Raw genomic sequence first — 12,136 nt, 5'->3', positions numbered from 1 at the left:
TAAATGACTAGTCTTCCCTTTCTATCTTATCTTACCATACCTGAATTTAAAAAAGAAAAGAAAAGAAAAAATTACCAAGAGTGTAACCGGAAGATAAATTGGTGACGCTGTCTAGTCACAAAAAAAGGGACCAGACATGTAAATTTCTAAGCCAGTAAAATGGCAACTAAGGGCCACCAAGCTTAGAATCAAGGAGAGAATCGTGAAGGGGAGCAGGGAAAGGTTGTGGTACCTAGGGAAGGTCTGCCTGACACATAGAACACGTGTTCAGTACTAAACTTGAGACATGCTTTGTGAGGTAGGGAATGTGAACCCAGGGTTGTCAGGTACTCCTAATTTTCAGGAGAAGCTGGAGTTCAGGATCTCATGTGGTAGCAACAAACTGAAAATCTTTCAAAATACTGTGGAGACCAAACAGAACACATCTGTCAACTGGCTCTGATGCAGTCTAGAAGTCTATAATCCCTGCTAGATATTTCTTTTAAGTGAGGTCTATTCCCATGTGGGGCCAGAAGTAAAGACTTCAAGATCAACAGTCACATGCTGCACTAACTGAGCCAGAAAGATGCACCTGTTAGATGTTTCTTAACTGCAAGGACAACATAGAACTTTTGGCATATCATGGGCAAACATGGGCTGGAATGGGAATCTATGTACATTTCTTAAAAATGCAACTGTACTTTCTAAAAATCAACTTCCACGTAAGTTGCTGGTACACAACCATTAAGTAAACTGGGTCCTGCCAGCATTCATTTTCCTGGTCCCTGTTCAAAACCTCAGGCACAGATTGCTGTGCGGTCTTTCCAATTCCGTATTCCATCCCTAAGTCCTATCAACTCTTTGGTATTGTTACATGCAATCATCTCCTATTTTCTTTCTTTTCTTTCCCCTCACCTTTTCCCACCCTCTTTGCAATTCTCCAAGTTTAGTCTCTTAATTTCTCCCTTCTGGAGTACTTAACCAACCTTCCAACCTGCCTCTCTCCCCCACCTGACACCCTGAAACACTAATAGGATCCTTCACTTCCAGGGGCCCCACTGGTGCCACACCAAGACTTTTTTTTTTTTAGATTTATTTATTCATTTGAGAGAGCAAGCAAGAGAGAGAGAGAGCATGCGCATGCAGGTAAGCAGGAGCAGGGGGAGCAGAGGGAAAGAATCTCAAGCAGACTCCCCACTGAGCACAGGGCCTGATCTCACAACCCTGAGACCATGACCTGAGCAGAAACCAAGAGTCAGACGCCTAAGCAACTGAGCCACCCAGATACCCAAAGTCTTTCAAACTCAACTCGGGAACCACCACAGTGCCAAAACCAACCATTCCAACTTTCTCCTGGCTTACTGCCATCTAAGCATATAGCCACCACCTCCCCTGTGCCTATCAATGCTTCAGCTCCCTTCCTAATATGCCCTCCTGCAGTCTCTCCAAATCCAACACCTAATCTCCATCATACCTGCTCCACAAAATGAAGTGTTCCCAGGGCACCTGAGTCCAGGGAGGTTTCCTCTTCCTCTAATTTCCTAATCCTAATTGTGAGTATTTCAATGTACTTTTTGCTATCCTTTATACTACTTAAACCATGTGTTTGTCCAACTGTATGATTATGGAAGGGGGAGCCAAGTAGTACACCTCTTGTTCAAACCCACCACATACAGCCACTGTTACACACAGCGTAGTTATGAAATCAATGTACAGAATTAACTAATCCAAGGCATTTCCAAAATTTAAGGAAAAAAATTACTTATAACTAGAACATTATACAACCTGACAGCTCATAATTAGCTATGTATTCAGGTTCAATCCCAAATTGGACACAGTTTCAAATACTTTGGTTAATTCCAAATTATCTTTGTCTCTGATCAGAGGAGATTGTCAGTCCTGTGTGTAATACCAAACCCTATCAAATATGCAAACTCTCATCACCTCGTTTAGTATGTCAGTTTGAAATTTCGTGCTTATTCCTTAGTTCATGTAGTTGAGTAGCCCCCCTTCACTCAAAAAGAAGTTTTTCTGAGGTTGTTTAAGATCACTTTTAGCCAAGCATATATCTATACCACACAACACAGATGCACTTTTGAAGCTCACCATGGTTGGAGAAAAACTCCTCATTTTCATGTCGTTTATCCATATTCTTGCTACTTCTTTATTAGAAGACTCTTTCTTTACTGCACCATTGCTTACATCAGCTGAGGGGAGAGTTACTAGATTTTAGAACAAAATATCAGTTTCTTTTCAGTAAAAGTTTTACTATAATTTTTTAAAATTCAGATTTTTAAAAAAATGTTAAATCTAAAGAGTCAGTACAAGTTTACCCACTTCTCAAGCCAAAGAATACCAACCTACTTGTCACTAACCTAAACTAAGTGTTAAGAATTAAAACATTCAAAGCGATGTGTTACCATGCAGCTAAGAATTAACCTTAGAAAACAAGTAACTTAAACAGGAATGTGTGTACTCGAAACTTGAGAACCAGTTATGAAAAGGACATATTAACCACAAGTATTTGATAGTTCATTTTAATACAAATATCAACAGAGATACTTCACTTGGCTCATCAAAAACCAACCAACCAACCAACCAACCCACCAACCAGAATGGTGTTATCATCAAGACAGAATCAATCTCATCTGAGTTGGTGATACTTACTTTCGAGACAAATATTTCTTGAGTGAAAAAAATATTGGGGAACTCTATTTTCCTCTTTCCCCAGAATAAAGATCCAAACAATCTTTTCTTCTTCTATACCGGTGGTTTACAAACTCTTTTTATTTTTATATTATTATTATTATTATTTTTTTTTTTTTTTACCAAACTCTTTTTAGATACAGTAAGAGAACTCCTCAGAGAATCTGAGTATCAGGTCAAGCCGAACTGCCTGACTAAGCAGTCTAGAGCTAGAGCCCCCGTAACCAGCCTGCATGAAGCACTCACTTCAGGTACTTGGGATTTCTGAGATCAGTGTGGAAATCACACCAGAAGGACTTATTAACATCTTATCTACTCAACCAAAAGATATGGAGTATATAGGAGACCTGTCACTTGGGACTCCAAAATTACTACAACTGAAGTTTTAACAAAATAAGGCTGGAACAGAGATAACAAATTTATGTATTTAATGTAACTGGGCAAGAGAGAGTGAAAAGTTGGCAGAGTACAGAACCCAGACCTCACGGGAGAGCTCAGCACCCAAACAGAGAGCCAGAGGGCTCAAGGCTCCAGAAGGGCAACACGCATAGATAAAGGAGAGAGAAACATGCAAAACCTTGCTCTTTGCAGTTTCATACTTTCACTGTTCCCTTCCAGTAAAAAGATTACCCTGTGCTTCAACACAAAAGTATGCTTATCTTCGGCATTCACTTACATGTTTCTTTCTCAGCCCTTGTCCAGTTGATAGTTTCTCAGGCTTCTACACAAGGACAGCCTTGATTTGTACTCTTTTGTCTTTTTAAAATTACTGCACTGGATGTGGGAGATGTTAGTGTACTAAGCATTACTTGATCAGCTCCAAACCTATCCTGTTTTGTTTTGCTTTCTAAACTTCCCTGACAATAGCAGTCTTCTTTAAATTATGAGAACACGTGCTGATTTGAAGATTGGAATGCTCAGGAAGCCACTCACATAAAAGCAGCTGGATTTCTCCTCAAACCCAGACTTTAATGACAGCTGTTTCCACTAACTGCTGATCGTCTAAGACTCCCAGGAATCATTCCAGATGCTGCCCTGCACCCGAGGCTAGATGGGGGCCATGCTCCTGATCTCCACGGTGGAGCAGAGTAAAAATCAGTCCTAAGACAGATCAAATGACTTAATGGGCATGTAGTTGCCAAGTTGCAGTTAGTTCAGGACAATGACCTTGAGAATAAACTACAGCCGTAAGGACACAATGGTATGGACTCAAACAAAAGACTAAATTATCTGGTATTTTTTATTGTATCTGTCACTGGACACGAAGTTAGTTCTACAACACCCTACCAAACACTTCTTGGCCATTGCTTTAGAATGACCCAGCCCTATACTTCACAAACACAAGCACAATTTCCAAGCAGTCCATTCTGCCACAAAATTATATACTGGTCTGTATCAGGTATTAAAATCTATCTCCTAATATTAGAAAAACAAGGCAGCTGTTTGGAAAAAGGAACTGTCTGTTTAATACCTATCAGCTCATTCCAAAACCCTAATAAAATGCTATTTATGTACTAGTATAAGGCCTCAGGAACCTTCATTCTATTCCCTTAATCTAAACATACAACAATCCCAAAGAAATTTACTTAAGAGGGGGCAAAAAAGGGCACCCATTCCAATCCTGAAACTATAAAATAGTGGTCAGTTCAGAATATAACCGAAGTCAGTTATCATTTCCAACTGTGCCCACCATGGTACTGTTATGTAACAAGTACTCAAATATCCTTCAACTAAATGTAGAAGGGAAGGAAAGAATATCCCTCTTAGAGTTCATGTTTTTCAGTTTCTAAAACTGTACTACTAAAATTTTATGTGGTCAAGATTTTAAAATACACCTAATAATTCTATTGTTCCCTTAAAAATACTAAATATGAAGCTTCCTCTGAACACTGCCCTCCAAGCTATACCCTCTTCCTGCCACACACCTCCTTTTCTGCCTCTCTCCTCAGTGCTTATTCCTTTCACACACACTACATAACTTCTTTATTTTGCTTCTCTTTCTCTCCACTAGAATGCAAGCTGCAGGACAGAAGAAATTCAACAGTTTTCTTCCCAGCCACAGCCTCAAAAGCCCAAAAGAGTTCTTAGCACATAGTAGGCAGTCAGTAAATACTGGAAAAAGTGAGCAGTAACACTCTAAAGAAAAACTAACAATAAAATCTGTATTCTCTCTATATAAGTAAACTCTTCAAAAAACGTTATCAAACCACTGTTGAACCTTTCCCTTTAAAACCCCATCCTTAAAGGATTAGCTCGTGGTGATCGTTTATCAATTCTGTGAATATACTAAAATCCACTCAACCATGAACTTTGAAAGGATGAATTTCATGTTATGTACAATGCATCTCAATAAAGCTGTTTTTAAAAAAAAAAAGGATTGTATGAGTGCTCATTCTTAAAAAACAAAACATATACTAAGGGGCACCTGGGTGGCTCAGTTGGTTAAGTGATTTGGGTGGCTCAGGTTCCTGGGATCAAGCTCTCGCTGCCAGGCTGTCAGGTATAAATAGATAAAATCTTTTTTTAAAAAAAATAATTTTTTAATAATGAAAATGTATTTTTTTTTTTTTTTTAAGATTTGTATTTATTTGAGAGGGAGTGCATGTGAGCAGGAAGAGGGGTAGAGCAGGCGGGAGAGGGACAAGCAGACGGCACTGAGCATGGAAGAATGCAGGGCTCAATCCCTGGACCCTGAAATCACGACCTAAGCCCAAATCAAGAGTTGGATGCTCAACCAAATGAGCCACCAAGGCGTTCCAAAATGTATTTTAAAAGAGAATTTATTAAATACACATCTACTTACAAGCAATGAAACCAATGACAGGTAAATAATAAAACTGTAAAAGTCACAGTGAAAGGAGAAGTATCAGTTTCAAGCTAGTTACCTCACACACGGTCCAAGGCCCACCAGCCTGAGCACCTCCAAAAAGCTTGTTAGAAATGCAGCATCTTGGGCCCTACCCCAGACCTACCAAATCTGATTCTGTTTTTGAACAAGATCTCCAGGTGATTCACAGGCACTTCTCAAGTTTGAGAAGTACTGATTTAAAGGACTGAGAAAATGTTAACTAGTTATTCCCAATATATAAAACTGAGATCTCCTAGTGTTAATTAATGTAGCCCCCTGGTAATTCCACACTTCATTTCAAGGTAAATGCTATGACTTCTAAATTTCTCCTTCCTTTGAATTGTATAAATCCTATAACTGTACAAAGTCATACAGATACGTCCTTCACCCCCGGTTCTTTTAAGACCCAAGGAAAACCGTAAAAACACCCTGACACATCTTAGCAAAAGGAGCCAGCTGACACTACAGAGAACAGACACACTTACTGGCTGCTGACACACTTACTAGCTGCTGTTGCAACTGGCTGCGCAATATTGGCTGGTGGTTTCAGTTTCATGAGTTCATTCAGACTATTATTTTTTAGCAAATCCTTCAGCTGAACCTGGTCCTTTGAGGGTGCAGAGGTCATGGCATTTCGTACTGCTGGTGCGGAGACTGAAGGGCGTGTGTTTGCAGTAGTCTGGATGAACTTTGTTAAGGTGATGGTCTGCCTATTCGTTGTTACAGGTGGTGTTTTAGTCATTACAATTGTAGATCCCAGGGTTGGAAGCTGATTTATTTGATTCAGCACAAATGTTGTAGTAGATGGAGGTTGCTGCTAGAAAAGAAAACCATAACACATCAGACCACTGAGGAAGTACCGAGCTCTCTAATGTGGCTTAGATTCACCAACATGGGAGGCCATTTAAACATCTAAAACAGACTTGAGTTCTCACTTAAACACTGGCACTGTATTTTTAATTAAATATGCCTAACAATATACTACCAAGTTAAAACACACCACTTTGGGGGGGGGGTACAGTAATAGTGTGACACTGTCTGTAATCATCGGGGCCGGCAAGGATACATAAGGACTGTCCTAAGCAAGCTGTGATGTGTAGTAATGCCGTGCAATGCAAGGACTAGGAACAGAGAGAACCTCTAATCCCAGCACTGCCCCAACCAGGTTGATAACTCTGCAGTGAAAAGACGTTTCCTGCTTTGATATATACACAGAAGTAGGAGATGAATTGTTTAGAGCTCTTGTAGGAGGTTTGTTAATCTCCTTACTAGTTGTCTTTGTATTTTATAGGGACCCTCTTCTGAGGTTTCACTATACACATTCTCTGAAAGTAAAAATAAGATTCTGGTATCACTATAGTTTTGTGAAGATGTACTTGCAAAGATTATTGGTTCCAACCTGGTATCAGAGATTTACAATCTCTGATAACTTCGAGCAAATCACTTTACCCCCGGAGGCCCAGGCTCTCGTGGGTTCATTTTCCATTGCTACCATTCCATGATTCTTGCCCAATGCTTTGTTTGCTATCACACAGACTAAACCAATGTTTAGAATTTAGAAGATAAAACCACCGAAACAGGTTTTGTTTTTTTTTTTAAAGATTTTATTTATTTATTTGACAGAGAGAGGTCACAAGTAGGCAGAGAGGCAGGCAGAGAGAGAGGAGGAAGCAGGCTCCCCGCTGAGCAGAGAGCCCGATGTGGAACTCGATCCCAGAACCCCGAGATCATGACCTGAGCCGAAGGCAGTGGCTTAACCCACTGAGCCACCCAGGCGCCCCCCGAAACAGGGTTTTAAACACCTGATTTGTATGAATGATCCAGCCAGTCCACCAATATCACATACTGGTGATAATATGTTGGGTATTACCTTTGGGTAATGGGTACTACCTCTGAACCTAAGACAAAGCTACATAGTATTTTATTTTTTTATAGTTGGGGATACAGGCAGACATTAGGAGCTGGAGAAAAATGCAGGGAAAAAAGGTAAAAGATTGGAAAAATGACGGTGTGACTACCATGGATGAAGTGCGATCAAAGATTTTTTAAAATTTCAATCCATTTCTACTAACTTTCCTCCTCAAACTATTTGTTATTGTCCCATGACTCCTATAATAAGAATCTTAAGACATTACCACGCATTACTTTTTTATTTTTTAAAGCAGGCAGCTTTGGGGTACCTGGCTTGCTCAATGGTAGAGCAATGATGCTGAGACCTGAACTGAAGGCAGATATGCTTAGCAACTAGGCACCCGAGCATTCAGTTCTTAATCCAGGGGTCATGAGTTTGAGCCTCATGCTGGGCATGAAGCCTACTTTAAATAAATAAGCACAGGAGGCAATATTATTTTTAATAATAAAGATTTATTAATTTAAATAATCTTAACACTCAACATGAGGCTCAAACTCACAAACACAAAAATCAGGACTGCCACCTAGGCATCCCACCACTTACCACTTTTAAATAAAACTCTCAACAGCAATTTATCACAAGTTATCAATTTTTTAACCAGGCTGTCCAATAATTTTATATGCTAAGCTTAAGTAAGCTTATGCTAAGCTTAAATAACTGCTATGCTTAAGGTAAAATCAGAGAAACTCTATATTTAAAGCACAATTACCATTACGTAAAAATCCCATGTACCAAGGGACAAAACCTGAAATCAACAAGGAATAATGAAATGTGTAGTGAGACAATGTGTAGCTCATTTCTACTTCATGAATTTTGTATTATTTATAGTGAGTAAATTTAAAAAAACTTTGCTTTGTCCTAATTATCTTTTGATCAATGTAGCTATGAGAAGAATGAAAGAAACATCTTATCAAACAGGAGCTGAGAGTAGCATATTGCAAAGTAGCAAAAAACAGGACTGGCAAGGTAAGACTGCTTCGGATTACAAATTTATTTCTTACTATGATTCAAAACGAGTTCAGCACTCACACCAAATGTAAATCATTCTTACCCTAACATTTAATAGCGCTGGAGTAGGTAGCGTCTCTGGTTCTGGTTTAACAGGAACTGATGCTTCAGTCTCCAAACCTAGTTCTAATGCACTAAGTGGCACGGACTAGAAAGAAAACAACATCAGAGAAAAAAATAAAAAATGGTGGCAATAAATTCTGTTTCAAGAACAAAAGATGTATTTATTAAAATTTTAAAAATGACAAGTTTTACACTCAAACAGATTGTAAATCTCTGATACCAGGTTGGAACTAATAATCTTTGCAAGTACATCTTCACAAAACTATACTGATACCAGAATCTTATTTTTACTTTCAGAGAATGTGTATAGTGAAACCTCAGAAGAGGGTCCCTATAAAATACAAAGACAACTAGTAAGGAGATTAACAAACCTCCCACAAGAGCTCTAAACAATTCATCTCCTACTTCTGTGTATATATCAAAGCAGGAAATGTCTTTTCACTGCAAATATTTTCCATCTCATGAGAGAAAACTAATATAAAAATTACACATGCTTATTTAAAATTGTCTTAATAACGTTTATTCTGAAAATAGAAATTAAAATTAAGAAAATCTACTTTTTACAGAGACTTCGGAAAACTCTTACCTGCTGAACTGTAGGAGTAGGTGTTGGAGTTGCAAGCCCTGCATCTCCCCCATCAATATCAAAGAGGTCATTCGGACTAATTCCACTCTCACTCAAAGCAGCAAGCAGTAAATCTTGCCCTGGTTCCACCATCTTTAGAACAAAATATGTAATATTAACATAAAAAACTTAATATGCCAATTAACTCTCTTCTAAATACAAACCAACATCTTCTACCAGACCCATCCATTTGATATTTATGAAGAACCTGCTATATATCAGGCAAGAAGTCAGATGAAAGAGAAAAAGTCTCTGATTCCAAGAAATTCTCAATAAAGATGAAAAGGACAGAGAAATATGTAAATCACAGCAAGAGTGTATGTGTACAAAATGTTGTGGGAACAGAGAAGGAATGCTGAACTTTGCCTGAGGGGAGAGAGAGGTCACAAAGACAACTGTGGAACGGAGTCTCAAGAAAGGAATTGCCAGGTGGACGGGGATGTTCTGGATAGCGCGTTCATGCTTCTGCAGATACGAAAGACACTGGCACTCTTTAAGAACAATGGTTAGTGCGATTCATCGTTAGTATGGAAGTTCAGAACAGAAACCCAAATGTCAGGCAGGTGATGACAAGAGAAGAGGAAGATCTCACCCACAACCTTGTACACCATGGCAGAGAGCACACTTAATCCCATGGGTAGCGGGGGTCAGAAAAAGTTTTCAGATCGAGAACTATAAGACATAGATATGTGAGCTAGCAAGATTACTCTGAGGAAGTATGGGGGCACACTGAGAATGGGTAGAGTAAGACCAGAAGCAGGAAGACATTTTAGGTAACTGTTACAGCAGACCGAGAGAGATGATGTGGGGTCCCTGGGTGGCTCAGTCGGCTAACCTTTGGCTCAGGTCATGATCCCAGGGTCCTGGAAAAGAGCCCTAAAACAGGCTCCCTGCTCAGGGAGCCTGCTTCTCCTTCTCCCCCACCGTCTCCCCCTGCTCATGCATGTTATCTAATACAAACTAACAAAAAACAAACAAAAAAGAGATGATGTGCTATAATGACAGGGTGTAGAAAAAAGGGGGGATGAATTTCAAGATGTTTAGGAAGGACAATCCATAACACTAAGTTTATATAAAAGTTCAAAATGGAAGAGAATATGAAATACACAAAAAGCATGAGTAGATGGATGATTAGAGTTAAGCCAAAAGAAAGGGAAAAAATAAACACCGAGCCTAGGAGACCCCAAAATGAGTTTTATACTTTGTCTGTTTTTTTTTTTAAAGATTTTATTTATTTTTCAGAGAGAGATAAAGAGAGACAGGGGCATGCAGAGGAATTAGCAGGCTCCCTGCCAAGCAAGGACCCCAATGCGGGATTTGATCCCAGGACCCCGGAATCATGACCTGAACTGAAGGCAGACGCCTAACCAACTGAGCCACCCAGGCGTCCCAAGCTTTAGAGAGTTTAGCGAGAGAAAATACCTATTTAGAAGCAAGCAAATAGGGGCGCCTGGGTGGCTCAGTGGCTTAAGCCGCTGCCTTCGGCTCAGGTCATGATCTCAGGGTCCTGGGATCGAGCCCCGCATCAGGCTCTCTGCTCCGCAGGGAGCCTGCTTCCCCTCTCTCTCTGCCTGCCTCTCTACCTACTTGTGATCTCTCTCTCTCTGTCAAATAAATAAATAAAATATTAAAAAAAAAAAAAAAAAAAAAAAAAAAAAAAAAAAAAAAAAAAAAAAGAAGCAAGCAAATACATTTTAAAGATTTTACTGATTTATGGGGGCTGGCAGAAGGGGAGGCAGAGGGAAAGAATCTCAAGCAGACTATGTGCTGAGTATGGAGCCCAAAACGGGGCTCAATTCCATAACCCCAAGATCATGAAACCAACCGTCAGACACTCAACCGAGCCACCCAGGCACCCCACAAATACATTTTAGATTTGGGTTTTCTTGGTATAATATATCAAAGTAATCTACTTTGGGGGAAAAAAGCTTAACAGAACTTTCTCAATTTTTAATGTTTGTCATTATCTGAAATAACCAATTTATAAACGTAAACAAGAAAAAAAAACCAATTTATATAAACATGGAAAGCTATGTACTTGCTTTTCCTAAAAAACTAATTTCATGTTACATAAATAATACACTAATCTTTAGCTAGTTCATTTGTTCTCAGGCTGTGTGAAAGAATTAAATGTCAGTGTTTTCATTAAGTCCTACAAAAAGAAAGGCATTAGCTTCTGTGACCATGACTTCCAACATACATAAAAACTACTATTTCAAATTAAAGTAAAATATTTAACAGAGAAATCCTCTACTAGGTAGGTCTATGTCACATAAACCTATACATCACTTAGAAAGAAGTTCTAGAAGAAACATGAATGAGTTTAAGGCAGACACTACAGATATCCGGAAATGAAACTCAGGGCAGACCTACTGTTTCAAGGGAGTCTTAACCAGAGAGCCCCAAGGAAGAAGAAATAGCTCAAAGATTTCCCCAAAATTTTTCAGAGAAAGGAAAAATCTATGGAAAAATACATTTTGAGTAGGAAAGGAAAAGGTAAGGAAATTGACAGTGACTAAGTATCTTTTACAGGTCTGACAGTGTTAGGACAGTGTTAGACCATAACAATCCCCCCCAAAATAGACATTATAAATTTTTAGAGATGAAACCGAGGCTCAGGGTGCCTGGGTGGCTCAGTGGGTTAAAGCCTCTGCCTTCAGCTCAGGTCATGATCTCAGGGTCCTGGGATGGAGCCCCACATCAGGCTCTCTGCTCGGCAGGGAGCCTGCTTCCTCCTCTCTCTCTGCCTGCCTCTCTGCCTACTTGTGATCGCTCTCTCTCTGTCAAATAAATAAATAAATAAAATCTTGGAAAAAAAAAAAGTCAAGTAAAACGGTATTTGTCATCAAATATATGGTCAGTGAAAAATTAAAAAGAAACCCAGGCTCAGCTTAAAGTACCTATAACTCCCCAGCGCTAGATTGTTTAAATTTCCAAAGCCCATGCATTCTCTTTCCGAAGAATAGATCTAGAAGGCAATGTTGCAAACCTCAGT

At 39.3% G+C, this 12,136-nt stretch overlaps 1 protein-coding gene across 3 annotated transcripts in view; it reads right to left on the bottom strand.

Annotated features, from left to right (window-relative positions):
* The window catches only part of SBNO1 (strawberry notch homolog 1), a 57,861-nt gene that overhangs the window by 38,700 nt on the left and 7,025 nt on the right, over window positions 1-12,136 (bottom strand). For 2 of the 3 annotated variants that reach the window (XM_004753115.3, XM_004753117.3), the window contains exons 2-5: window positions 9,103-9,234; window positions 8,497-8,601; window positions 6,038-6,350; window positions 2,086-2,186 (exon numbers count right to left, since the gene is read on the bottom strand). In XM_004753115.3, the coding sequence (XP_004753172.1) occupies window positions 2,086-2,186; window positions 6,038-6,350; window positions 8,497-8,601; window positions 9,103-9,234 (651 nt within the window). The remainder of the gene's footprint in view (window positions 1-2,085; window positions 2,187-6,037; window positions 6,351-8,496; window positions 8,602-9,102; window positions 9,235-12,136) is intronic. The other variant, XM_004753116.3, reaches the window with a different exon arrangement.

This window comes from Mustela putorius, unplaced genomic scaffold (assembly GCF_011764305.1).
Source record: "Mustela putorius furo isolate JIRA1106 unplaced genomic scaffold, ASM1176430v1.1 tig00537248_pilon_pilon_pilon, whole genome shotgun sequence".
Taxonomy (NCBI): Eukaryota; Metazoa; Chordata; class Mammalia; order Carnivora; family Mustelidae; genus Mustela; species Mustela putorius.
Note: the sequence above shows the minus strand (reverse complement) of the source record. Positions and strands in the feature narration are given on the sequence as shown.